Raw genomic sequence first — 25,987 nt, forward strand, 5'->3', positions numbered from 1 at the left:
TAAATTAAATTGTATTTATTTGTTTATAAGGATACACGTGTATAGACGTTTAATATTTATAGCGTTTTCAACATAATGTTTCACTCTATCCAAAAACAAGATAAAGCTGTAAAGTGCATTTAGAAGGGAAGGTATTTATCCGAAGGTTTTTTATGATACTGAAGGGAGGCATCGAACTGAATATATTTATAAGGTTGAAGATATAAATAACGTTCAACCCTCATTTAACGGAGAGTAAATCTGGATTAAAATCAGGTAATAGCAGATACTTAGGCCCCCATCTGTTGTCATAATAAAATGAGTGCTTTAAAGTAGCGAAACACATAAAAAATAAAACAATAGTTTGAAATAAAATAAAATGTATTAAAAATATCTACTTCATACCATAAGTATTTTATTCATTAATTCTTTCGTCTATTTGTAGTAATAATCTTTGCATTTTTTATTTAAATTTAACATGATAAATCTGTTGTGACACGCGTTTCGACGCATGCTGGCATTCACCAAGTAAAATTTCAATAAAAATACTTACATTTTGACATCTCAACATATGGAAATATATGGAAATCTGGGTATTTGCAGAGCTTACGACCTGTCTTAATTAAGGCTGGTTAAATAATCACATGTAACATTCACTAATCTACATAAAACTGATAACCACACTTCTCAAAATTTGGAAGTCATAATAAATGATCCATCTCATGACGTTCTGTAATAGAGTTCACAACAGCCATCTATGATTGGATTTGGAATCTTTCATTTAGTAGACATCATTTAATTTGTATACAACATCCGAATCCGGATTATTGTACATACTGGACGTGTGAAAAATCACTTAACCAGCATAAGACAGGTCGTAAACCCTGTAAATAAAATATTTTAATCAGCCTTCGACATGAAAGCCTATGGTCGTCAACCCTGTAAATGTCTAGACTTCCATATTCTTCTTTATTTATGTTGAGATGTCAAAAAAGTAAAATAACTCCTAAGTGGAAAAAATCAGATTTGTGAAAACATCAAATCTGAAATTCACAACATCCAAGTACTTGGATGTTGTTGAAATTTTAAAAATGATACAATTTCCTCATGTTGCTTGTGGGTTAGACATACGGCAATCGTGTTAACAGTTGAAGCGATTGAACATGTTGAAAACCCACACACGCAGACCTACAGTCGGGTGCATTGGTGGTGAATTTACGATAACCGCCCTTAGGGGAAGGAAAAATTCTCGAGATTCTAAAAGCACTAAAATCATTAGCTTTCTTACAACCACTCCGAGATAGTTACTTAAGAAATCGATAAATTCAACGGAGTGGGAAGTCGTTTATTTGCTAGAAAAGAGCATTTTCAAATGGCATGCTGGTCCATTCAAATGTAAAAATGGGCGAATATACATATTTTTTAAATAATTGTATTAAATGTAGACTTCATACCAAGGAATATTTTTATTTTATTTTTAATTTACTTTGTTCATTTTTAATTAACTTAGTTTTAATTTACCTTGTATATAATAAAAATTGTAAAACGAACTCTCTAAACACAAGTACTTTTCTACTTTATTAGAGAGGTAGAAACGTTATATTTGAAATGTTTTGTATATTTACTTACTATTTTATATTATTTAAATATGTATTTTGTAAAAAAAAAAATTACCTATAATAATTTTACATATTTTATGTAGCATAAAATACTTCCTTAAGGGTGCCTCAATATATATTTTCTTTTATCCTGGACTGGTACCTGAAGCGCAGGACTTGTCTTCATTTAAAAAAATTAAAATTTAATAATTTTTTTATTAATTTTTCGGCAGACACTTTGTGGTAAAATCTATCCATTATTAATTAATGTTTTACATAGTAAATACCACTATTTCTTAAAATTTACTGTGACACGTGTTTCGATGCATTCCGCATCATTTTCAAACACCATATTTGAAAATGTGTGTTTGGCACGGTGTTTGAAAACGATGCGGAATGCATCGAAACACGTGTCACAGTAGGTTTTAAGAAATAGTGATATTTAGTAAATAAAACATTAATAAAAAGTAATATTGAATCAATTTTATGCAGTGCCCGATGCAATATTGTACGAATAAAGGGATAAGAAGTATTGTAGACTTATATACCATCGGCTGTTTTAAGAAGAAAAAAAACAATTCATGCATTATGGTAAATTAGTAAATAATTAAAATAACAAAGGAATAAAATCATTAAATGAACAAGCGTAATACAGACATACTAAAATTATAATTCAATATACCATAATCGTGTTGTTCATACTCAAATATTATTACAAGTTTTATAATTGTGAGCATTGCAAAATCTGGAGCTTATAGATAAAAGCACATTTTTCTTTGTATCATCACATCCATCGCAAAGGAATTTTTGTTCACAAATATTTTCTGGTATATATCTAGTTTTCAATATTCTCCACTCGGATTTAAACAAAAGCCTTTTTCTATTCACATCGTAACACCCATATGCGAATTCTAAAAACGAAAATAGTATAATATCTGTTTTCTTATTTTTTGAAGCACCGAGCATGAATTTTCATTTTGATTACGAAGAAATAACTTTGTATTTGTTATTTAAACTCTTTATTTAAACTCTTTAAAACAGTTTATCATAGTGATAATTTGACAAGAATAACTAACTAACTAACTAACCATCACGCCGCTTCCCCGAGGGGTAGGCAGAGAAAATAGAACGCCACACCACTCTGTCCTTGCAAACATTCTTAGCCTCTTCCACGTTCATGCATCTCCTCATACAAACCCGCCGATTATTACTACTCCGAACCTGACCACTTTCAAGTATTTGGGATACCTGATCATGCCATGTTTTTCTCGGCCTTCCTTTGCTCCTTTTTCCACTTACATTCGCCTCATGAATTTATTTTTTTGAGGAAAAAACGGTTAAACAAATTTATGAGGCGAAAGTAATTTACAAGAATGCACAATAATAATATGTTAACTGACTTTATTTACGTTTTATTTAGGTGACTGACTTTAAAAACTGTGTTCAAGAAGAAAGTTAGTTAGTTTTCATATTAATATTTTTTTCATTGGAAATAGTTAATTTAATGAAAAGGGGGTCTCACTTGATGTAGTAGGGTCTGTTTCGGTGGTCCGTTGCCTGTTCCCATCCATAAGGGAAGTCCGAGGGCCCCAAGATATTTGGGGCCCAGCTGTCTGCAGGCGGAAGCCATCCTGCTGTACGTGTCACGTGACTGAAAAAAAGAAAAATATTTAATTAAAATAAAATAAAGATAATGAAGTATCAAAAAATAGACTTGTTATAAAAAAAATTGTCGTTTGGTGAGTACTTTTCTTTGTGTTAAATGTTAAGGTCCAGTGTTCGATTAGTCGCAACTTAATTTTCTCTAAACCCAGGTTACATTTAAATTGAATTTTTGCTTAAAATACCATTTTTTAATTTAAAAAATAAGTTATTCTTCGAAATAAATATATGGTTATGATAAGAAAAGATTTATTGAAAGGTTAGGAGTTAAAAATGTTCAAAATATTATTTCAATATATATTCTAAAAAGAAATTGTCGCAAATTGTTGAGAAATTAGATATTTTCTAAAGATTTTATCTCCACTTCCCACAACTTTTGATATAAATCTGGCTAAAATGTGACGTAACTGGCAGCTTTAATTATTTATTGATTTGGTCATAATTTAATGATAAATTTTATGACATGATTTAAATATAAAAATAAAACTCATGAATTGATTCGACAGTCACTTTATGGTAATCTCATTTTTAATTTAAGTTTTACCACTATTTCTTAAAATCTGCATTCCGCGTCATTTTCAAACATCGTTTGATGCAGAATGCATCGAAACACGTGTCATAATAGATTTTAATATGTTGTGGTATTAATCAAGTAAAGCTTAAATTAATGATAACAATAAATGACTTTTAAAAGACCACTGTTTAGTTTTATTCGTATGAATGAATATGACTAGTTTAGAGAACTACAGATTTTTTTATCAACAGTTTGTACAGTTCAAATATTTTTCAAATCTCCCATTAACTTTATTTAAAAAAAATAATAATTCAAGCGTGATTTGTGCACAATAAATCTTGTTAATACTACGATGTAATGTACTACGCACACTCCCATACTTACACATAATTTTTTATACATTTGAAATAACAACAAAAAACATATGAAGCATGGTATTGTAGATTCGATAGAAGTAATGAAGTAAACATGTATACTATACATTCGTATTTCCATTGTCAGAGATAAAGATAATTAAACCTTTGTAGTGTGCAAACAGTGGGGCGATAACCTTTGGTCTGTGTGAAAAAAGGTTGCGAAGGAATGACGAACAGCGGCCTAGGGGTGGATTACTGCAAAGCCTTTGATTGATGAAACTCTTTCTCGTGGGTTAAAATCCGCACCCTGACGAATGTAATACTCGTACATGGTAATATGACCATGATAAATTAAACAGAAGGCAAATGAAATATACGTGGTTCATAAAATATGTTGGTTTTTCAAATCCACGTTATCCTGGTATATACAGGATGATAATCACCCTATCGGAAGATGCTATAATTTTTGAAAATGGCGTCGTACGTCTATCATATTTGACATTTCGCTCACTCCGTTCATAACAACTTCATATTTCAAAAAACTTGATTTTTCAAGAGATCGTTTTTACAGTTTTAAAATATAATAAAACGTATTAAAAATAAATATCAAGCCACTTATTGAACTTTTTACTGTGCAACAGATCTTTTTAGGTAAAACCTAAAGGTTTTTTCTCCATTTGAAAAATATTTAGTATATTTAAAAAAATAATTAAACAATACCTTTTCTTCAAAATGCAAAAAGAACACTTTCTGCCCTGTAGCGGGTAAATATTAAGTTAAAAATATGCCGCTTTTGCTGGGATATAATACATTTTATGGGTATTCCGAAAACATGCACAACTCAAAATTGACGATTTTTGATTTATGACGTTGAAAGAAGTGAGCGATTTGTGAACTAGACCACTACAGTATACAAACAGATTGATAAAACGGCCACAAATGTGTATCAACACTACCGCCAGCCACTTGACGGACATCATCTTTTTCACTAAGCAGAAAAAAAATTAAGGTCCAAATAAAGGTTTCCATTACTCATTATTTTATTAAGTAAACGAGTTATTTAAAAACAAAATCGGATGATTAATTTTGTGCCACCTTAAATTTGTATACTGTAGCTGTTTAGTTCGCAAATGTTAAATATGATTGACGTACGACGCCATTAGCTAAAAATATAACATCTTCCGATAGAGGGTGGTAAATTTTGTGCCACCTGTATATAGATTACAAAAAATTGAGTACTGTGGTTGTCAATTATGGGTACAGTAGTGAATATTAAACGTATATAAATTGATCACTTAAACCAGCCTATTTCACGTCGTAGACCCTGTAAATATCCAGACTTCTATATTCTTCTTCATCTTTGATATGTCAATGTAAAATCCTTATTTTGGAAACCAAAATTTGTGAAGGATTTAAAAATACTTTAAATGTTGTAAATGTAATCCGTTGTTTTATAATACAGTAAAACCTTAATATAACTGACCACTATTTAGCGAACTTCGGATTAACGGAAAAAAAATCCGGTCAAATTATTTTCTATTCGTCAGATAACAAAGTTAATCTATATTATACGCATTATCGTTATTTTACAGAGTTAATTATAAAAAAATAAAAAAATAAAATTGAAAACTGCAAACAAAACGTGATTACCTTTCCAAAGTAGGATTACCGAAAGCAAATGCGTCGATATCAAACAGCAACGCCACTTCACGACGAGTGTCCGAAGACAATAAATAGAATTTTGTTTGTATTTTGTATTGTTTATTTATATCTGGATATTTTGTCCGCCTCCGTAGTGTAATGGTCAGCACGCTCGGCTACCGTTCTGGAGGTCCCGGGTTCGATTCCCAAGGGGGGCAAAATAAATATTAGTGATTTTTTCACTGTAACATTTATTCAAAATTACCATGGACTGGTACCTGAAGCGGAGGGCTGATCACCTTTCCTTCATGTATAAACTATCAAGATAACACTGCGTTTATATGACACAGTGCCCTATGCACCATTTGGGTGCGGATAAGGATTTTAGTAGTTAGTTAAGTAATTTATATCTAACAACAGTTTTCATATTTAAAAAAAAAAAGTTTTTTTTAACTTGTTTTTTTTTTATATAACGGACTTTCTGCTTTAACGGGCACCCTTTTCCCGCAATTAGTCCATTATATCGAGGTTTTACTGTACTTTTTTGTGAGCAGGAAACTTCGCTCGATGGTTTTGATATTATGAAAACGAGAAAATCATAATTTATTAAAATCCGGAGTAAAACCGTTCGCGTACTCTAGATTCATATTAGAGTAGTCTTACTTATATCAGAAGCGTTATTAAAGATTTAGTGGGACGCTAGTTTAAGCTTCCTTCATTTCCTTTTTCTCGGGAGAAATGAAAATGCATAAAATTGCATTCCGCAGTTGAAAATACATCAGCCGTCCGACGTCCATGGAATCGGAATTTTCATTTATTCCTTTGTGAAAGCTGCTTTTCACACCCCTATTACAAAAGCCTTGGGGTTAAATGATGTAATCTTCCTACAACGTCTGCTGGTATTCATAGTTCGAGACGATTGTCTCTTGATTATTCTACAAATTTAAAAATATTTTTTTATACTCTCAATATTATTAATATTTAAAGCATTTACTTTGTGGTAAGTCATTTTTACTTATTTTTTTTTACAAAAATGTTAATAATATAAGTATATAACCAGTATAACCACTCACCGAGATTATGTCTACCGGTTTCGAGACGTATCCGTCTCTTCGTCAGGACAATCACTACTGCAGCATGCAAACAATACTACCCTTCACCAGCATAGCACCATTTACACACTTAATATTTTTTACTTGCTTTGTTATTAATATAACATTTTGAGTGTGTTCAAATACTTGTTCACAAATCTGGATTATCTCCAGTTGTAGGAGGTTATTTTCATATTATTTTTTGACATCTCATCAAAGATGAGCTTCTTTTCATCTCACTAATATATGTCTCTAGTGAAGGGATTCAAGCCTGACGACCGTCATAGGCTGGTTTAAGTTATCACTTTACACACGTGTAACATTCACCAATTCTACCCATTATTGACAACCACACTACTCAAATTCTTGGAAGTTCTATATATATATGAACCAATTATTGAAACGTTATTCTTGAATCACTAGAACTTCACGAGAGACATCTATTGATGAGATGAAAAGAAGCTTTTCATCGAGCAGAAACTTTTTTTTTAGTATGTGAGGTCCGAATCCTGGTTTATAATCACACTCATGAGAAACGCCAGATAAAATTATTTTCATTTTTATTATTTAAGCTTATAATTTGACCAGACAATTTATTTACAACATTTTTAATTGTGTCCAAATACTTGTTCACAATATCTGGATTATCTCCAATTACATGACTTATTTTCATATTAACATGAAAATAACTCCTGTAATTGGAGATAATCCAGATTTGTAAAAAGTGTTAGGACATACTCAAAATATTGTAAATCATTATTTCTTACATAAATGTATAATTTCATGTTAATCAATAAAGCATTTGTGATAACCTATATTTTACTGTCAAAACTCATAACAATGCGAATGAGGGTGTACTTCGAATGAATTGATGAGGGTCTGAGATTTATTAATACGAGTTGAAAGTTTCTCGATGACGTCAATCATCGGGAATAAACCTTCGCAAATGAAACGCCTCCAAATAGTATATCCGAAAATGTCACCGAAACGTATAACTTATATTAATGACAGTCACGTCGCTTCTGCAGAAAACTATAATTCAGTGTACAAATACTCTGTGTTAATAAATTGAAATACTAAAATTCGACTATTTCCGAGATGTATTTTTTTGTAAACTATATCTGCTTTTAAAAAAAAGATGCTACGCTACGCAGAAAAATAGGATCAGGAAAAAAATGCTGAAACAAATTTAAAAATAATGGGAAAATGAAAAAAAATGAATACATACATTCCTCTCCATTTTCAAGCGCGGTGTTTGAAAATGAATCAGAATGCATGAAAAGACGTGTTATAATAGATTAAAAAAAATAGTGGTATCTACCAAGTAAAACTTAAATTAAAAATATTACCACCACGTGACTACCGAATCAAGTAAGGAAAAACAATTATTAACTAAAGCAAAGACGCCATTTTGTCAGAAAATTTTGAAAAATACCATCGATAATAGAATAATATCTAAAGCCAAATGCGTCGTGATTTTGTATTTTAAATATATACTGTTTAAACTAATTGTGTTTATTTTAAATGACACCCTTTTTCCCCAATTAGTCCGTTATATCGTGGTTTTACTGTACTTTTTGTGAGCAGGAAACATCGCTCGATTTTTTTTAAAATCTTTATTTAATATATTTACATTTTTATTTATAACATAATACATTTGAATCATTTATACATATGGAGAACTTTTATATTTCGATTCGCTGTGCCTCTCCATAAAAGAGTCTGTGCTCTTGTGCTTGGAAAGGGACTCGTGGTTTAATGTTATATAATAAAAGATATAATAGTTTTTTTTATATTTTTTTAGATTTAAATGTATAGAGCTTTAATTTTTTTCTTAAGAATTTTTATATCATCTATTTTTTTTATTTCTTTGGGGAGTCAATTGAAATGTTTGATTGCCAAATATTTGAAGTTTTGCTGAAATTGCTTGGTGTTGCATTTTGGAGTAGAAAAATCGTTTGAGAATCTCGATGATAATTTTTTTGTTAAATTTAAATAGTTGTCACCCTTTAGTATTTGAAAAACTGCGGTTTTTTTTTATAAATGGATTCTATATTTGGGACTTTAAATTTTTAAAATGATAATTTTGTTGGAAATATGTTTTGTTTTTCGATGGTTTTGATATTATGAAAATGAGAAAATCATAATCGATAATAGAATGATATCTAATGCCGAATGCATCATGATTTCGTATTTTAAATATATACCGTGTAAACAAATTGTAAATTGTAGCTTTATAAATTTAAATACAAAATTACAGTACTTGAGTAGCAATACAGGACAACAATTTATACTTTATTAATATTTTTAATACTTAAAGTATTTACTTTGTAAACTGTGTAAACTAATTTATGAAAATTAGTAATCATTTGACAAAAACTATATTTATGTGAAATCGTTTAAGTAACCTTTTGATAATTACCATTGGAATCTTTCAGGTATATTAAATTAACATATCTACATTACGTATGATATTTATATGTTAATGTATGAAGTATCACAGATTAAACGACACTTACACATGAAAAGGAGTACAAGTTTACTGATGCTACGAATAGACCCCCGTACATTAAACTAATTTATACTTACACAGTATATGGAAATTTTAACTCTCATTTTACACGTACATTGGAACTTGAGATCTTTGCAAAATAATTTCTCGTTAATATTTAACGTCTCATTCCTTTGGTTGGTTGAATCAGAGATAGCATCATCGTTATTCCTTCTACGGTACAAACCTCCCGAAATAAACTTGTCAAGGAAAGCAGTAACGTGCAAGGGTTGTTAATCTAATATAAAACTCGAGTTTAATTTTAAATTTTGCAAACGTGAAAGAAATATCAAATATAAAGTATTAAATCTTGGGAGATACCCGAACTGACAAACTGTAATTTTTACCTGTCAAATTACTTTATAATACAACAAAAAACTATTGTATTTGTTTTTTTTTCCGTTTTTACTTTATTCGGCCAGTTACTGGGTTTCTTCATTAGCGACATCATCAAAATTCTATGTTATACACAAGACAGGGATTGAAAACCATGATTTTAGATATTTTTTTTGACAAAATAAATTTAAAGTATTTGAGTAGTGTTCTTATGAATAATAATAACATTCAAAATATGTTAAGGATATTTAATACGATTAAAAAGAAAATTTTATCATCCAAATAGATTATATTTTTAATATATAATTGGATATACACTTTGATAGGAGTCCTGATTTTTGTAGGCTTACGCAAATGCTGAAATAATCCAGGAAGTAGATATGTTTTTTAAGATGTAGAATAAATAAGTTTGTTACAGTTACAAAGCCGACGACCTTTCATTGGCTAATTTAAGTGATCACATGACACAGTGTAAAATTCATAATTTTCATGATGGGATATCCATTACTTGATTTTTAAATGGTTATATGATATATTGTATGACAAGGAACCAATGGGTACAAAAAAGTTAAAATATATTTTCACATTTTATTTTTATTGGTTCATTTTTTAACGAGGTTATGTATGAAAAATGCTGAATGTTACTTTTGATCTAGCTCAAGTATCTGAGCGTAAGCATTCTTACTACTAAATTTCTTCTTCTTCTTCATCTTCTTGGTGTAGGCCTTGTGGACTGTTTTTAAGAGGGATTAGCGCCCTTCGAGGTCGATTCCCAGCTATCGATCCATTAAATTTATTACTTCAAAATTTATTACTTCAAAATTTATTACTTCCAAATATATTACTTCAAAATTTATTACTTCAAAATTTATTACTTGAAAATTTATTACTTCAAAATTTATTACTTCTGAATTTATTACTTCTAAATCTATCCGTCCCTATTGAGCCACCGTTAATATTAAACGTCCCGATAAATACTTCTAAGTAGTCATATTTTTCGTGATTTAAGGTTCCAAAAAGGTTGTCGATTCCTGAGCAAAAACGACTTTAAATGGTTGGATTTTTCTCAAAGGTTGGCGTCACTGAAGTCTGTTTCGCACTTTTTGGCGGGAGATATCTCTTCCCGTCTATTTTTCCAGCCTTTTCCACCATCTCAGCGTTCCAGGGATTAACTTTAATAAAGATGGAATGATAGTATTAAGCATCCTTAAAGGAGATGTCGGCGGTCAATGACATGGAAACGCATTCTCTCCCAGAGAAATTAATCGAATTAATTAACCAGATAATGAGACGCTCGACAAACGGATCTTTTCGTTCGTTGCGTTGCAAAGTCCGGTGAGAACCTTTTGAGTGTGTCAAAATCCTTCCTTCATAATATGTAAAGCAAACAATATATATTCTCATGTCCAGATTCGTTATTTGAATACAAGAAACCCAATGTTGTACCAAAACTTTATTTTCAACATTTTTTGACGGATCCCATTATTTTGAGTACTCCAAATACTTGTTCCCAAATCAGGGTAACTCCGGCTAGGAGTATTATACATTTTTTGCCATCTCAACAAAGATGAAGAAGAATATGGAAGTCTGAGTATTTACAGGGCTTACGACCTATTTAAGGCTTCTTTTTTAAAAATTATTACGACGATGGCAGCGCCATCTGTTGAATGATACGGCTACACACGTAATACTAAACACTGCTCATGGCTGATAAAATGCGGCTTGGCAGCTGTATTTTTTTCAAAGTATGGAATTAACGTCATATGATATTTTTTAGATTTTTCGAATACGTTCATTACAGAAAATGAAAGCAAAAATAATCGTTAGAGGTCATGTAAAAAAATATTAATCCCCCCCACATCTTTCTTCGTTTAATCCATAATCCTTGTGCAATAAAACTACGTATGATAGATGTATGAAAACCATATATTTATTTCAAAGATCAACTTATTTTTTCCATACAAAAACTTTGTTTTAATAAATGATTAAACTACGTCAAATGTTACCTGGGTTTAAAGAAAATTAAGTTGTGCTTTATCGGATACTAGGCGTTAATACACTGTACGTGGGACTGACTTACACAGAATAGAACCTTGCGCGACTAAATGAAGGTTAAAAATGTGTAATCCATTTTACACGTACGATTGTAATTCAATTAGGTGTACTTATCGCTTTGACCACAGCACCATTAACCTTTTGCCTGTGGAAGGTAAATTTATTCCAAGTACAAGTTAAAAGAAAGGATTACTTTTTATAACAAATTTATTTCTACCTGATTCTGGCAATTCCTGGATCGTGAAAGTTAAATAGCTTTATATGCTCCCCTCGTAAAAGAAATTCTGCATGTCTATTAAACGCTTACAACGTAGACTGTCTACGACATAGTCTGAAATCTATGAGTAGTAAGTGCCTACACGGATCACGATAAAAAAAATGATTAAAATTCATAAGAATAAAGTAGTTTTAAATAATAATAATAAAAAAAATCATTTTACTAAGGATTAAAATAAGACTGCCATTTAAAATGATTAAGGAAACACTTTTTAATACCACTTGAGTTTTAATTCAAACAAGTGTTTCCTCAATCATTTTAACATGTCTTACTGCAAAGTAAATGCCGAAACAATAAATAAAGACTGCCATTTAAATAATAAAAACTAAATCTCAAAATTGTATTATGTATAAGTGTTTAAAAATGTTTGATGAGATGTCCTTATGCACGAAGAATGAAAAGAGTATGAAATAATTTTAATAGAAATGTTTTGTGTACCGTAAAACGGGGCTACTTGAACTTTGATGTGTTACTTGAGCCCAGTACAAAAAAAAAATCTGTATTTGGTCTACAATAATGAACGTGATTCATTGTTTCCCTGACAGGTGACACTTATTGTCACGATACTTCGATCGATACCACGATCTAATTTTTTTTTGTACTGGGCTCAAGTAACATATCAAAGTTCAAGTAGCACCGTTCTACGGTACTGTACGAAGATGTTATTAAATACGATGTAAAATTTGAGCATATAATAGTTTGTATTAAATGCAATAAAAACTTGAAGATTTGACTTTGAGAAATTTTAAAAATTTGTTTTACTTTCTTTACATACAAGGTCCACTGTACTATTCCGAGTCACAGTCAAAGCTTAATTGGCAGTACTATAGTATAGTAAACTTGACTCGGTGAAGCTCAACGGTTCGGTTTTTGCTTTAAATTCAAATTTGCTTCAAATTTCACGGATATGGTAATTTTACCGAGGGAAGCTTCCGCTAACAAAATGGGGAAAAAATATGATTACCTCGCAAAATGTCGTCGTGTTTTAAGACTATGCAGTGTTGAGTGCCAGATGAATGGTTGTAAGTTATGAGGACGAACAAAGAAAGGAAGGAAGAGGAGAGGAATAAATGGAATTTAATAGACGAACCTCCGTACTCGTACACGTACGTAATACGGATAATAGATTAAAGTATTGATACTTTAATCTATTATATTAAAAGCTATTTTTTTTAAATGTATACTGGTACCAGGCAGGCACTACTGCGGCTCAGTATGGTTAAATGGAAAATAAATAAATCAGAAAGCACACATTTCTAATAGGCATATTTCACAACGCTTCTCAAACGATAAATATATAATGTAAGATGACATATATAATAAAATGCAATGAAAATATTGCTGACAGCATGTATCAAGAAACACGCTGTCCGCTATGAGCAATGTTCAATATTACGTGATTTATTGTTACATTCAACAGATGGCGCTACCATTAAAAAGTATTTTGCACAAAACACATTTTTACCTGTCGCAGGTAAAAACACACATCACAGGAAAAAAATTCGAAATATGTTGGTTTTTTGTATTTTAATGAAATAAATTAAGATTTATTTTTTTTTTATAAAAGAAAAAACCCTTAACCTTTAAGTTTTATTATTAGTTCATTTATTTTACGTGATTTAAAAAATATTACTGGAGGGTAAATTTAAATATATTCAAATGCAACTCCATCCAATTCCATCCAATTAGCTAGTAATCCAATGAAACAGCATTTCCAATAAGATATTATAAATTTTAAATGTCTCTATAAACCTCCCTTTTTATTTCTCACTGGATATGACTCAGAAAGAGGGAAGAAAATAAAAGAAATCCAGGAAAAGAAACAGGAGTCCACTTAAAATAACCAATTCAAGCGACTTAATGAAGAAATGTGTCTTGTTCAAGAAGACAGGAATTCACGATTCCCAGTCATCCAGTCTTTCCTGATATCTCACAATTATTATAGAAAAAAAAAATGTAAAAAAGTAGGGTAAAAATGACTTTGCATACAATAGAAAGAGTCCTTACTTAATAAAAAGCATTCCTAGAATAAAATAACAACTAAGTGGATAGTTTTTTCCACATAAATTTTATTTGACCAGCGACCGGGTTTTGTCGTAACCGACATCATCTAGAAAACTATATACTTGGTATTTTATTCTGTAAAATGCAGTTCCACCAAGAAATATCAGTACAAAACTTTAATCTTATAAATATAAGCATGCCTATTTCAACTAAGATGGCTGTTGTAAACTCACGTGTATTGGGTCACGAGTTTGATCAATATATCTAAAATTTCCAAAAATTGAGTGTTGTTGTCAATCACGGGTGTAATTGGTGAAGCTTATAATTTGACCAGATAATTTATGTACAACATTTTGAATGTGTCCAAATACTTGTTCAGAAATCTGGATAATCTCCAATTATGGGAGTCACTTTTTATATAATTTTTTGACATCTCATCAAAGATGAAGAAAAATATGGAAGTCTGGCATACTTCCATATTCTTCTTCATCTTTGTTGAGATGTCAAAAAATTATATGAAAAATAACTCCTATAATTGGAGATAATCCAGATTTGTGAACAAGTATTTGGACACAATCAAAATGTTGTAATTGGTGAATGTTACACTTTGTAAAGTGAACACTTAACCAAGATATTATGATTGTAAGCCCTGCAAATACCCAGACTTTTCTAATACTTTTATGGTACTATCACCAAAAAATCATATCCTGGATTTTCCATAGGTAGGTATGTGTCAATCAGACTAGTTGACGATACACTATATTTAAATATTTTCAAAGAAGGATAAAAAATCTCTGGTAAGTGTAAGAAGCTGGTATACACTAGAAGACTGTAGTTGTCACAAAAAAGTAAAATTGAACCTCAAAAAACAAAAAAAAATGCTAATGAAAATAAATGAGAAGTTATCCGTGAAAAATTGAGGAACCCTAACTAACTACGTAAAAAGGGTCACCCTGGCATGAGGCACAAGAAGCGAGAGAGACTTTCTCAAAAGTTTTCACAGCCAGGAAAAAGGGTAACAGTGAAGCTTTAAGGATATTAACCGTTTTACATAAAGCCTCAAAAGGATCCTAGCTGCCGCAACGTGGGTGTCTACGTACTAAACGTAAAATGTCTCCAGAGAAAAATGGTCGTGTACTTTATCTGAGTCTCTTGCTAAACTACTCAACGAGCTTTTTTCAGGGCACTGTGTAAAAAAGTCTACACAAGTAAGCGGACTTTATAATACACAAAACAAGAAGTCAATCTCTTTTGCATATTTAGGGGAGAAAACCTGAATTTAAATTTTTCTCAAGTCTGAAAATACGACAGACAAGAGGGGAGTTTCGAAAATAGGCCGTTTTCTGAAGATTAAATTGACTCGTGTTTTATTAGAAAATAAAACGATTTTACTAGAAATATTCACCTCAATTTTGAACCATGTTTCTGTCTAAATAAAACATAAAGTATACGAGATGGATCGTGCATGTTTAATTCCTATCCCAAGTTTACGTCTGTGCATTTCATGGTTTTCAGAAAACATGTTTACAAGTATTTACCACATATCATGTAACCATTGCTCAAAAAATAATTTCTAAAATCTTTCGGATGAATTATATGGAAAATAATGTATTGTACGTTTACAACACGTAGAGTGTGTCCAAATACTTGTTCACAAATCTGGATCATCTCCAATTAGGAGTTATTTTTTACATTATTTTATTATTTTATTAGTGATCCCTTCTACCAGCCTATGACGGTCAGCACAGACTTCCACATTCTTCTTCATCTATGTTGGGATATCGAAGATAATGTATTGTGTTGAAACTAGGACTATTTTGCACTGACAGTTTAGCTTTCGCATAAAAGCGGGATAATCGATGGCCTGCAATTTGTAAAACCTAGGTTACATTAACGTTATTGTTTTTTTTTAAACGCCGTTCTTGTATAGAAAAAGTGGGGTTTTCTTCAAAAAATGTAAATATAAGGTTTTGAAAATAAAAGAGTTATTGAAAGGTAAGAAGTTAAATAATTGATTAAAATATTTTTTTGATATAAATTCTGAAAAAAATCACATTCCAATATTCTAAAAAAAAATGCATGGACACACATGTGACTCCTCGCGCAGTCGGTCACGTAGTGAATTGTATATTTGCAAGTACACCCTTAAATGCATTTAAAAAAATACTAATTATAAAAATATTTTAACTAGGATTTGAATAAAACAGCCCCTTATTGTGAAAATGCTGTTAGCATTAAAATAAGATTTAGGTAGAAGAGATTTAATGTTCATTAAAAAAAGCCATTTGAGATAAGAATCTGTAGAAATAATATGAAACGCAAACAGCTAAGAGGCTGAGACACTTTAAATCACATACTTAGCATCCTCCATCCGTAAATGGGGATTTTTATAACATTTCCCATCGTTCGCATAGCCATCCCCTTCGGGAAATCACTTTTCCTCCCCCGGATACCCTAAAGCAGAAATATCTGTGAAATTAAGGGTAAGCGTAAAGCATTTCTAGTGACATAATACAATTTCATGTATGATTTTGTCACAAATTTGAAAATGAACTTACGAGACAGTGAATCCGAACAAGAACTCAAGTAATGTAATTAATTGGTTATGACAAAATAATATGATAACGCAGGAATAATTAATTTAGAAGTTAAACGGATTTGATAATTTCGAGACAGTGTCTATCTTTATATAAATAAAAATGGAATTGTTCGTTTCCCCCAAATCTTATATCTCCTAAAATTATTCATCGATTAATTTAAAATTTTGACACTATGTGGCACTTCAATAAGCGCATGTTTCACTATATATCTACTTTACAATAATTAAGATTAGTAAAAAAAACATGAAACAGTACGCACAGTACTTTACACTATGTTATAACTTGTTCATTCAGGTCTAATGTGAATTATAAACTATGAGGTTATTTGTTGTAACGTACATTATTTGCAACTTTTAAAAATTACAATATAATATTTAAGCACCTAGTCAAAACCTGGTAATATTGTTTAGATATATCGCTCACTCCTTTCAACAACGTAATTTATAAAAAAATGGATTTTTTACGAGATTTTTTTTAAGTTTATAAATATAATCAAATGTATTCAAAATAAATATCAAGCCACTTATTGAACTTTTTACTGTGCAACAGATCTTTTTAGGTAAAACCAGAACGTTTTATCTGCATTTGAAAAATATTCAGTTTATTTTTTGAAAAAATCCTTTTCTTCAAAATGCAAAAACAACACTTTTTGCCCTGTAGCGGGTAAATATTAAGTTGAAAATATGCCGCTTTTGCTGGGATATAGTACATTTTCTGGGCATTCCGAAATTGTGTACAACTGAAAATTTACGATTTTTTAAATATAACGTTGTTTAAAGGAGTGAGCGAAACGTATAACAAAAAGTGCAAAAGAACTAATAATAATAAAATAATATTAAAAGTTTAAAACAGGATGGGAAGTAAAAAATCGCCTGCATTAAGAACGCGTGCTCTCCCATATTCCAAAGCATTATATGACCGCCCACTCTTCGTTTATTATCTGTGATAAATCACCGAGTAGATTGCCGAGTAAAATTTTCAAACAACCGACAGCAGACGAATATGTTCAACGGAGTAAAAATGGACAACTCATTAGTCAAAATGAAGCTACCATCTCTGGAAATATACACATTTGAATCGTGTATTTCAACAACGTTACAACTCCACCAATAACAATTTCAGATAAAATCGAACAAAATCAAGAAAATTATTTTTGTCTTATAAATCTTTTTTTTTAAAGTGGTATTTACGTTACAACTCCTCCAATTACAATTTTAGATAAAATCGAACAAAATCAAGAAAATTATTTTTGTCTTATAAATCATTTTGTTTTTAAGTGGTATTTACGTTACAACTCCTCCAATTACAATTTTAGATAAAATCTAACAAAATCAAGAAAAGTTTTTTTTGTCTTACAAATCATTTTGTTTTTAAGTGGTATTTACGTTACAACTCTACCAATTACAATTTTAGATAAAATCGAACAAAATCAAGAAAATTATTTTTGTCTTATAAATCATTTTGTTTTTAAGTGGTATTTACGTTACAACTCCTCCAATTACAATTTTAGATAAAATCAAACAAAATCAAGAAAATTATTTTTGTCTTATAAATCATTTTGTTTTTAAGTGGTATTTACGTTACAACTCCTCCAATTACAATTTTAGATAAAATCAAACAAAATCAAGAAAATTATTTTTGTCTTATAAATCATTTTGTTTTTAAGTGGTATTTACGTTACAACTCAACCAATTACAATTTTAGATAAAATCTAACAAAATCAAGAAAAGTTTTTTTTGTCTTACAAATCATTTTGTTTTTAAGTGGTATTTACGTTACAACTCTACCAATTATAATTTTAGATAAAAATCTAACAAAAACAATAAAGTTTTTTTTTTTGTCTTACAAATCATTTTGTTTTTGAGTGGTATTTACGTTACAACTCTACCAATTACAATTTTAGATAAAACCAAACAAAATCAAGAATAGATTTGTTTTTGTCTTATAAATCATTTTGTGATTTTATTAATGATAAGACTATACTATAAAGACTATACTATACTATAAGACTAGACTATACATACTAAAAAGTTAGCAATACTTTCCATTCCGTTAATATAAAAAATGTAATTATTTAATTTAATCGAGTTTATTTAATATCTGCCTATATAGTGCAATGATAAGAAAAATTTTCTACCATGATGGAAGTCTCAGGTCCTATTCTCAAGGGAGTAAAAATGAATATTTGTATTTTTTGACTTAACATTTACTAAATATTAATTACCCTTTGCTGGTAACTGAAGCGCAGTACTAATCACCTAACCTTTTTAGAATAAAACAAATAAATTAATATTGCGTTAATTTGATGCAGTGCCCTATACACCATTAGGTGCACATAAAAAGCAGTAGTATTAAGTGAGTCTTTTTTGTTATAAAATGCGTTTGTAGAGTATTTAAAATACGTAAAAGCATTGAAAACGTCAAAATAAAATAATTTTATTGTTATTTTATTATCACTTGTTGATTTAAACACCAGTAGTTTTCGAAACTACTCATGTTTACACATAAGTTAACTAAAAAAAGTAGTCTTTGATGATAAATGAGTTTTGTAACATATTTAAAGTAAAAATGGACGATAATGAAAAACCATGAAAATAAAATATTGATAATTTCAAACTAATATTTTAAAAATTTGAGCCACCGGTTTCTCATAACTTTTTATGGATTTACCTGCAAAACATAAAAATGGTTGGTTTTTATATGAAACAAACTTATTTATTTCAAATTAATATATTTTTTTAAATAATGTGACTTATTACGTTTTCAAAATACAATGTTCATTTCAAATCCTTTACTGAGGAGACTCCTATTTGTCTTTTTCCTTCCAATAAGCAAAAAAGGCCAGATCAATAACAGCAACCTGTAATGTTAACAAAAAGAATATCGACCCCTTTTGTACGTGCGCCAAGGGTTTGCATTAAGAGAAACCCCCTCAATACATTGTTGCTGAACTGTGAATAGGCCTGAACATATGGAGTTTCCATATTATAAGAGGTCGGGTGTAATTACGTATGCCTTTTTGCTTTGGTCGGTCTAAACCTCTTAAAGCTTTTAAAGCTCTAGTGTGCGATGATTAACAATGAAGCTTTGTTATATCAAATGAGACTTGAAATGGAAAAACGGATCTTTATCTGTAATTAGCATAATCTGAAGACATTTCTTAGCTTTTCTTCCGGAATCGTTTCAGACATGTTGGGAAGAAAAATATACTTAATTAAAACAGCGAAAGCTTATTTCGTTTTTGAAGTACTTTTTTTGTTTACAACTTTTTTGTTTCATGAAAATTGAAATTCGTTTTGTGTACATTGTGTTTAAAGGTTTCATTATATCTATGTAGGTACTTAAATAAGACACACATACATAATAGAAATATATAGATTTATATTATCCACTGACACTTCGTGATGGAATTGCATTTTTAATTTATTATTAGATTAAAACCAATATTTTTAGCTTTTCCACTTTTTTATTTGACCAGCGACCGGGTTTCGTCGTTACCGACATCATCAGACTGGTGAGAGGCTTTACAAATTTGTATGTTATATATAAAAGAAGGCAGGAGTTGATAACCATGATTTGATATAATTTTATGAGAAATTAATTTAATTTTAGTGAATTTAAGTATTGTATGATATTTTAAATATTTTTTTATAAAGGTTTTTTGTATTGAAAGCACGATTTTATATAAAGTTAAAATAGATTTGTATTTTTTGTAAATGAATTTAAATTATGTAACGAGGTATCAGGAAATGCTGGTTGACGGCTCCTTCCACTAAGCTGTGGTTGTCCGGGGGGAGTCCGAAGTTCTCTGAAATGTAAATTTCCCGGCAGTCATTTCTTATCGACAAGACATTAAGGCATCTATTGTTTCTTTTCTAATGGGTAAAGTAAGGGAGAATGAATGTGTGTTACTTGATCATTTAATATGTCTTTATTATGACAATTTTTTAATCTATTTATTTCCAAAATTTCGAGCCTATCTAATTTTTTACCTTTACTACATTTGTGTAAGATTTTTACATTAAAATTTTTATCGAAATCATGATTTGACTCTATCAAGTGGTTTGCAAAAGTGGAGTTTTCTTTTTTATTTCTCCAACTTTGGACATGTTCGTTTATTCTTATTTTAAACGATCGTCCTGTTTGCCTATGAATTAAACTATGAAAAACTATGAATTAAACTATGAATTAAACTATGAAAAACTCGCTGTATTTCATAGTTTAATTCATAGGCTGTTGTATGTCCCATTAAATAATGATAATTACAACTCTGAACTTAATATCATAAAGACGATAGCCTCCAATAACGGTTATGAATGTGGTTTAATTGATCAATTAATTAGGAAAAAACAAAAGAGACTTGCAACATCTCAATTAAATAAAGCTCTCATTACAGAGACTTCAAAAGTAGTTAAAAAATGGGCTAAATTATCTTTTATAGGGGATAGTAGCAACAGAATCGGAAAACTAGCGAACAAAGATGAATGTTCCATAGCCTTTTATAATAATTCAAATCTGGGGAAGATACTAATTAATAATAAAGATAAAAGGGAAAAAGAAACAAATTCAGGCTCATATTTATTAAGTTGTGGATCATGCAGTGCTGAATACGTGGGGCAAACAGGACGATCGTTTAAAATAAGAATAAACGAACATGTCCAAAGTTGGAGAAATAAAAAAGAAAACTCCACTTTTGCAAACCACTTGATAGAGTCAAATCATGATTTCGATAAAAATTTTAATGTAAAAATCTTACACAAATGTAGTAAAGGTAAAAAATTAGATAGGCTCGAAATTTTGGAAATAAATAGATTAAAAAATTGTCATAATAAAGACATATTAAATGATCAAGTAACACACATTCATTCTCCCTTACTTTACCCATTAGAAAAGAAACAATAGATGCCTTAATGTCTTGTCGATAAGAAATGACTGCCGGGAAATTTACATTTCAGAGAACTTCGGACTCCCCCCGGACAACCACAGCTTAGTGGAAGGAGCCGTCAACCAGCATTTCCTGATACCTCGTTACATAATTTAAATTCATTTACAAAAAATACAAATCTATTTTAACTTTATATAAAATCGTGCTTTCAATACAAAAAACCTTTATAAAAAAATATTTAAAATATCATACAATACTTAAATTCACTAAAATTAAATTAATTTCTCATAAAATTATATCAAATCATGGTTATCAACTCCTGCCTTCTTTTATATATAACATACAAATTTGTAAAGCCTCTCACCAGTCTGATGATGTCGGTAACGACGAAACCCGGTCGCTGGTCAAATAAAAAAGTGGAAAAGCTAAAAATATTGGTTTTAATCTAATAATAAAAAATAGAAATATATGTTTGAAATATATTTCTATTATGTTTAAAAAAGCGAAAAAGTTGTTCTTTAATTTTTTCTTCTAAAAAGTATACATTCATAAAAACAGTTTATGGATAATTCATAAAAAAAACATGGTGTTATTATTTTGGTGAAAAGTTTTTTTTTATATTGCATTAGCATATTAATCGGCCGATATTAATCGGCATTGCTCAATTCGGCCACATTCAATAAAAAGAAGGCCTTGATAAATATTAATTTTAGAATTGATGGATGTGTGCCTACTAGATCAGCGTATTTTTATAAGCACTGATAATATAAATAAATTGAATTGAAGACATATAAATTTATCTTCAGAAAGTCACGTGATTTGAGACTTTTATGACATAAATTGAAACACATTTTTATTGCTAAATAAGAAGTTTACGTTCCTGAAAATGGGGATGTCACACGGATACAACATCTCAAGGGCGCATGACAAGGTAGGGAATATACGTTTTATGACGTGGGATAGTGGAAATTCAAACGGCCAGCGGAAATTGCAAAGAGTTATGTTCAAATCCCAACAGGCCATGAGGACAGGGAAATTGCGTCGCACGAAGGTACAAGTGTGTATATGAACAATGCGTATGTGTTAGAATTATGCGTTTGTTTAAACTTTTCATACAGAATATATCGTAGTCGTACAGGAGAAAGTGACCAACTAAGAAAACGTAAAATGTTCACGAGGGTCATTTAAGTCACATTTGGTTGGAAAGAAAATAAAAATCAATGCTGTTAGTCATTTTTAACAAGTCAATATATTATGCTTCCAAGTTTAAAATCCTATGTGATTTTTTCAGGGCAATATTCAGCTAGTAAGATATCAAATAGTCAATGATCACGTTTTTGTAAAAAATGCACTTGGTCACTTTTTCCTGTATGACTACGAATATGTATATTGACGAGATTATTGCTAAGCTTTTTTTTACAACATTTTTAGTGTGTTCAAATATTTGTTCATTAATTTTGATTTTATTCACTTATGACTTATTTTTTAAAATGTTGACATCTCTACATAGGTGGAGAAGAATATGGAAGTCTAGGTATTTCTTGGTACTGTGAACTCATATGTACAGCGTTAAGAGACTAATAATATGTGTAGGTGTAGAAGATCCAAAAACTTGAATTGTGTGGTTGTCAATCGTGGGTAGAACGGTGAATGTTGCAGATATGTAAAATGATCACTTAACGAGCTTTATGACAAGTCATAAGCCCTGTAAACACTCAAACTTCCATTGTCTTTATTATCTTTGTTAAAATATCAAGAACAAAAATTCATTAAATTCCTTTCGCATTCGAGTATATATTTAATAGATTTAAAAGTATAACCTCATCAGTTGAAAAAATTGTGAAGTAGGTATATATAAAGAGCATACTTCAATTGAACCTAGGTGAGATTGATTCCAAATTAGTCACATATATTTTTAGGACAGAGAGCCTGAAATGACATTTCAATTTTTAGATACTTCCATTTGACCTTTTCAGACTTTCATCTTCTTTCGTATAAAAACGATATTTGTTTCAAATCAAGTGTCAATACAGTGGAACCTCTCAAAACGAGTAATTCGCATTACGAGCAAAAAATATTTAAAAAATTGCTCCCTTAACGAGCGACTGTTCGCATAACGAATTATAGAGAAAGGACAAGTCCCTTTTTCACGACATAAGCTTGTGAGGCGGGATATCCGCACCAGTCAAAACAAAAAATGTTTCGCATAACGAGTGTTTCGCTTAACGATTAAGATTCCGGAACGAATTATGCTCGTTATGAGAGGTTCCACTGTACATTATTTACAAGATTTATTCTGAAATTATTTTAATTTAAAGATTTTTCTTGGCATTTTATTTGAAATGGTATTTACGCTTATACTGCGAGTACAGTAAATAAGTTTATTGAAATGCCGGCGATATTCATCGATCAAATGATATTACGCGGTTCATAGTAAACGCAAGCCGGGATAAAAATAATATGGAAGAATAGAAATTTCAGATAAAACAAAAAACCTGAACAAAATTCTATCGATAAAATTCTTCTGGGAAATATACGGGACCGAACGTGACCGTCTTCAATGCTCATAATATTTTCATAGTGTGGATGTGTGTGTGGATACGAATATCGATAAACATATATCTTATAGGTATATATAAACGAGAACATTTTCCAATGGGAATCATTTAAACAATCAAATTATACTACATATTTTTTTTTTAAATGTGGGTTAACTTACTAAAGTATTAAAATTATAAGAGGTACTTCTATTCACTTCATAAGATTTAAAAAAATATATATCATGGTTTTCAACCCCTGCCATATTGTGTATATAACATTTTGTCTAGCCTCCCACCAGTCTGATGATGTCGGTAATGATGTTAGTAGGTCACTGGTCAGATAAAATATTTGTGGAAAAAAAACTATAAAGTTGTTATTTTATTGTATTTGAAACATAGGTAAAAATTTGTTTAAAACCAGCTCTTTCTATGTAGCTTTAATTTCATTTTAAATTTAAGCTTTACTTAGTAAATACCACTTTTTCTTAAAATGTTTGGAAATGATGCTGAATGCATCAAAACACGTGTCAAGTAGATTTTAAGAAATAGTTGTATTTACTAAATAGAACTTAAATTCAAAATTGATAGATTTTACCACAAAGTGACTGCTGAATTAATTAATGTAGCTATTTTTCGATTAGTCTGCATTAAATGAGGTACTTATTTCTAAATAAATATTATTAGTGGGATAATCCATGTTTATTTTAATTAAGATAAAATCGTTGAATTATCTTAATTAAACATCCACAGAACCGAATACACACAGGGAAAGAAAGATAAATACTTAGTGCCACAAATAAAGGACCTTCTGTGTTTTAGGGGACCATGAAGGATTCTTAATTAAGTCTTTTCGGTCCGTTAAACGAAAGAATTGTCGTAAACAAAGAAAAATAAACAAAGGTACAAAAGTACCTACTTAACTTACCTGTCAAACGGAGACAAAGCTATTACGAAAGAAACGCAAAGAAATTTCGAGGCAAAAATCGAAAAGTAGAAGATTTTGTGAGTGTTCGTTCACTCTCGACATAAAGTCTCTTACCATACTTTGTATCAAATTTTCAAAGCTACCTTGTAAAATTATATCAAGTAAATGGGTATTTTTGACTTGGCCTTTACTTCGGCATCTCTTGTTAAAAGCATAAAATGTTGTTTTCGCAGTTTCATGTTTTCAAAACGAGTTTTATTTCTAGGAATCATAAAAATAATTGACAATTATTTCGCCCTATGTAATTGACGCCCCATCCTGACAGTAAAAAAGTCTTTGTTATCCTGAAAATGGCTATATACTCGTATATTTTGTAACTACGTAAGCTTTAATACAAATGAACTCTTTGAAGTTTTTTTTCGGAATATTTTATTTTATATAAAATTTAAATTATATAAAAGTACATTTTTTGAAGTTATTATATTCACAACGTATTGAGTGTATCCAAATACTTGTATAAAAGTACATTGCAAAATATTAAATTACTTATTGAATGGGAATTAACTTTCTGTATATAAAACGATGATTCAAATAAAATAACAAAACACTTGTATATAAGACCACATACGATATTATTTCTTGAATGTTTTTCGCAGATACTTTGTGACACATTTTATAAACTTAAATAATTTATAAACCAAATAAATAAATAATATTTTGGTAAGCTAAAGTGTACCAATAAAAAGTGGTTAAAACAAATTTGTTTTATTTTATAAAACTTATGATATTATTAATATAAACACGACTAGTTTTGAAACCTTGTATGTTTTTCAAACTAATAGTATTTTAAATAATAAATTCATAAGTGGTCTTATTAATATATTATAAATGGGGAATAAATATTTAATAACCAGAATTCCAGGGCTGGCGACCCGTCATAAGCTGGTTTAAGTGATCAATTTATACATTGTGT

At 30.0% G+C, this 25,987-nt stretch overlaps 1 protein-coding gene across 1 annotated transcript in view; it reads right to left on the reverse strand.

The window, feature by feature from the left end:
• Nucleotides 1-3,233, reverse strand: part of LOC148300742 (uncharacterized) — a gene marked incomplete at its 5' end in the record, with an annotated part of 53,199 nt that extends 49,966 nt beyond the window's left edge. The window contains one exon of the mRNA XM_088274383.1: nt 3,100-3,233. Coding sequence (XP_088130509.1) covers nt 3,100-3,233 — 134 coding nt within the window. The remainder of the gene's footprint in view (nt 1-3,099) is intronic.
• Nucleotides 3,234-25,987: the final 22,754 nt, after the last annotated feature.

This window comes from Brachycentrus maculatus, unplaced genomic scaffold, assembly GCF_059751285.1.
Source record: "Brachycentrus maculatus isolate JH-2025_06_01 unplaced genomic scaffold, ASM5975128v1 h1tg000660l, whole genome shotgun sequence".
Classification (NCBI taxonomy): Eukaryota; Metazoa; Arthropoda; class Insecta; order Trichoptera; family Brachycentridae; genus Brachycentrus; species Brachycentrus maculatus.